Source organism: Lottia gigantea (genome assembly GCF_000327385.1).
Source record: "Lottia gigantea unplaced genomic scaffold LOTGIsca_153, whole genome shotgun sequence".
Classification (NCBI taxonomy): domain Eukaryota; kingdom Metazoa; phylum Mollusca; class Gastropoda; family Lottiidae; genus Lottia; species Lottia gigantea.
In genome coordinates this window covers 347,238-348,093 of record NW_008707846.1, presented here as the reverse complement: position 1 = coordinate 348,093, position 856 = coordinate 347,238, and the positions used below count along the sequence as shown (strand labels likewise).

At 29.4% G+C, this 856-nt stretch overlaps 1 protein-coding gene across 1 annotated transcript in view; it reads right to left on the bottom strand.

Annotated features, from left to right (window-relative positions):
• The window catches only part of LOTGIDRAFT_173253 (hypothetical protein), a gene marked incomplete at both ends in the record, with an annotated part of 47,329 nt that overhangs the window by 7,637 nt on the left and 38,836 nt on the right, over window positions 1–856 (bottom strand). The window contains one exon of the mRNA XM_009050719.1: window positions 465–617. Coding sequence (XP_009048967.1) covers window positions 465–617 — 153 coding nt within the window. The remainder of the gene's footprint in view (window positions 1–464; window positions 618–856) is intronic.

Genomic DNA, 856 nt, shown 5'->3' with positions numbered 1-856 from the left:
CTCCGATCTTAACTACAAATAGTGGGATATTTAGATTGGAGTTTTACGCCCTAAAGAAATCTGCCAGTGATTTCGTTAGGAAGGATCACAAGCAGTTGAATTCGTTAATGGCGAATAAAATGAATATAGCTTATATGCAACATTTCCGTTCAAATGTACCCATGTAGGTTAACAATGAAAAGGAATAATCTATTGGACTTAAATCGTTTTGTTATCTAGATTGTTGGAAATTGGTCTCATTATTTAAATTTTTATGGAAAAAGCTTAGCACAACGAAATTAGTGTAAAAACACGTTTGTTAATATTGAATCTAAAGTTGACTAATCGAGCAACTGGATTACTGGATTACTGGGTATTTTTCGTTTCTAATAAACAAATAAAGGTCTTTAGCTAGCCAAAGATCTCTATAGAAAGTCATAGAGGTGTGGCCAACTGAACTATTTGAGATTTATTATAATACATACCTGGGCTAAAACTAATCTGCGCGGTGTAAAAATCTGGTTTGCTTGTAGAGGAAACATGGTGGCCACAAACCGTTCTACTGATATCACAGTTAGTAGCAATATAGATGTCATATAACTCATCCCTTGTACAAAATAATATACCTTACACATAATCTGAAATTATTAATATAATATAACTCATCCCTTGTATAAAATAATATACCTTACACATAATCTGAAATTATTAATATAATATAACTCATCCCTTGTACAAAATAATATACTTTACACATAATCTGAAATTATTAATATAATATAACTCATCTCTTGTATAAAATAATATACCTTACACATAATCTGAAATTATTAATATAATATAACTCATCTCTAGTATAAAATAATATACCTTACAC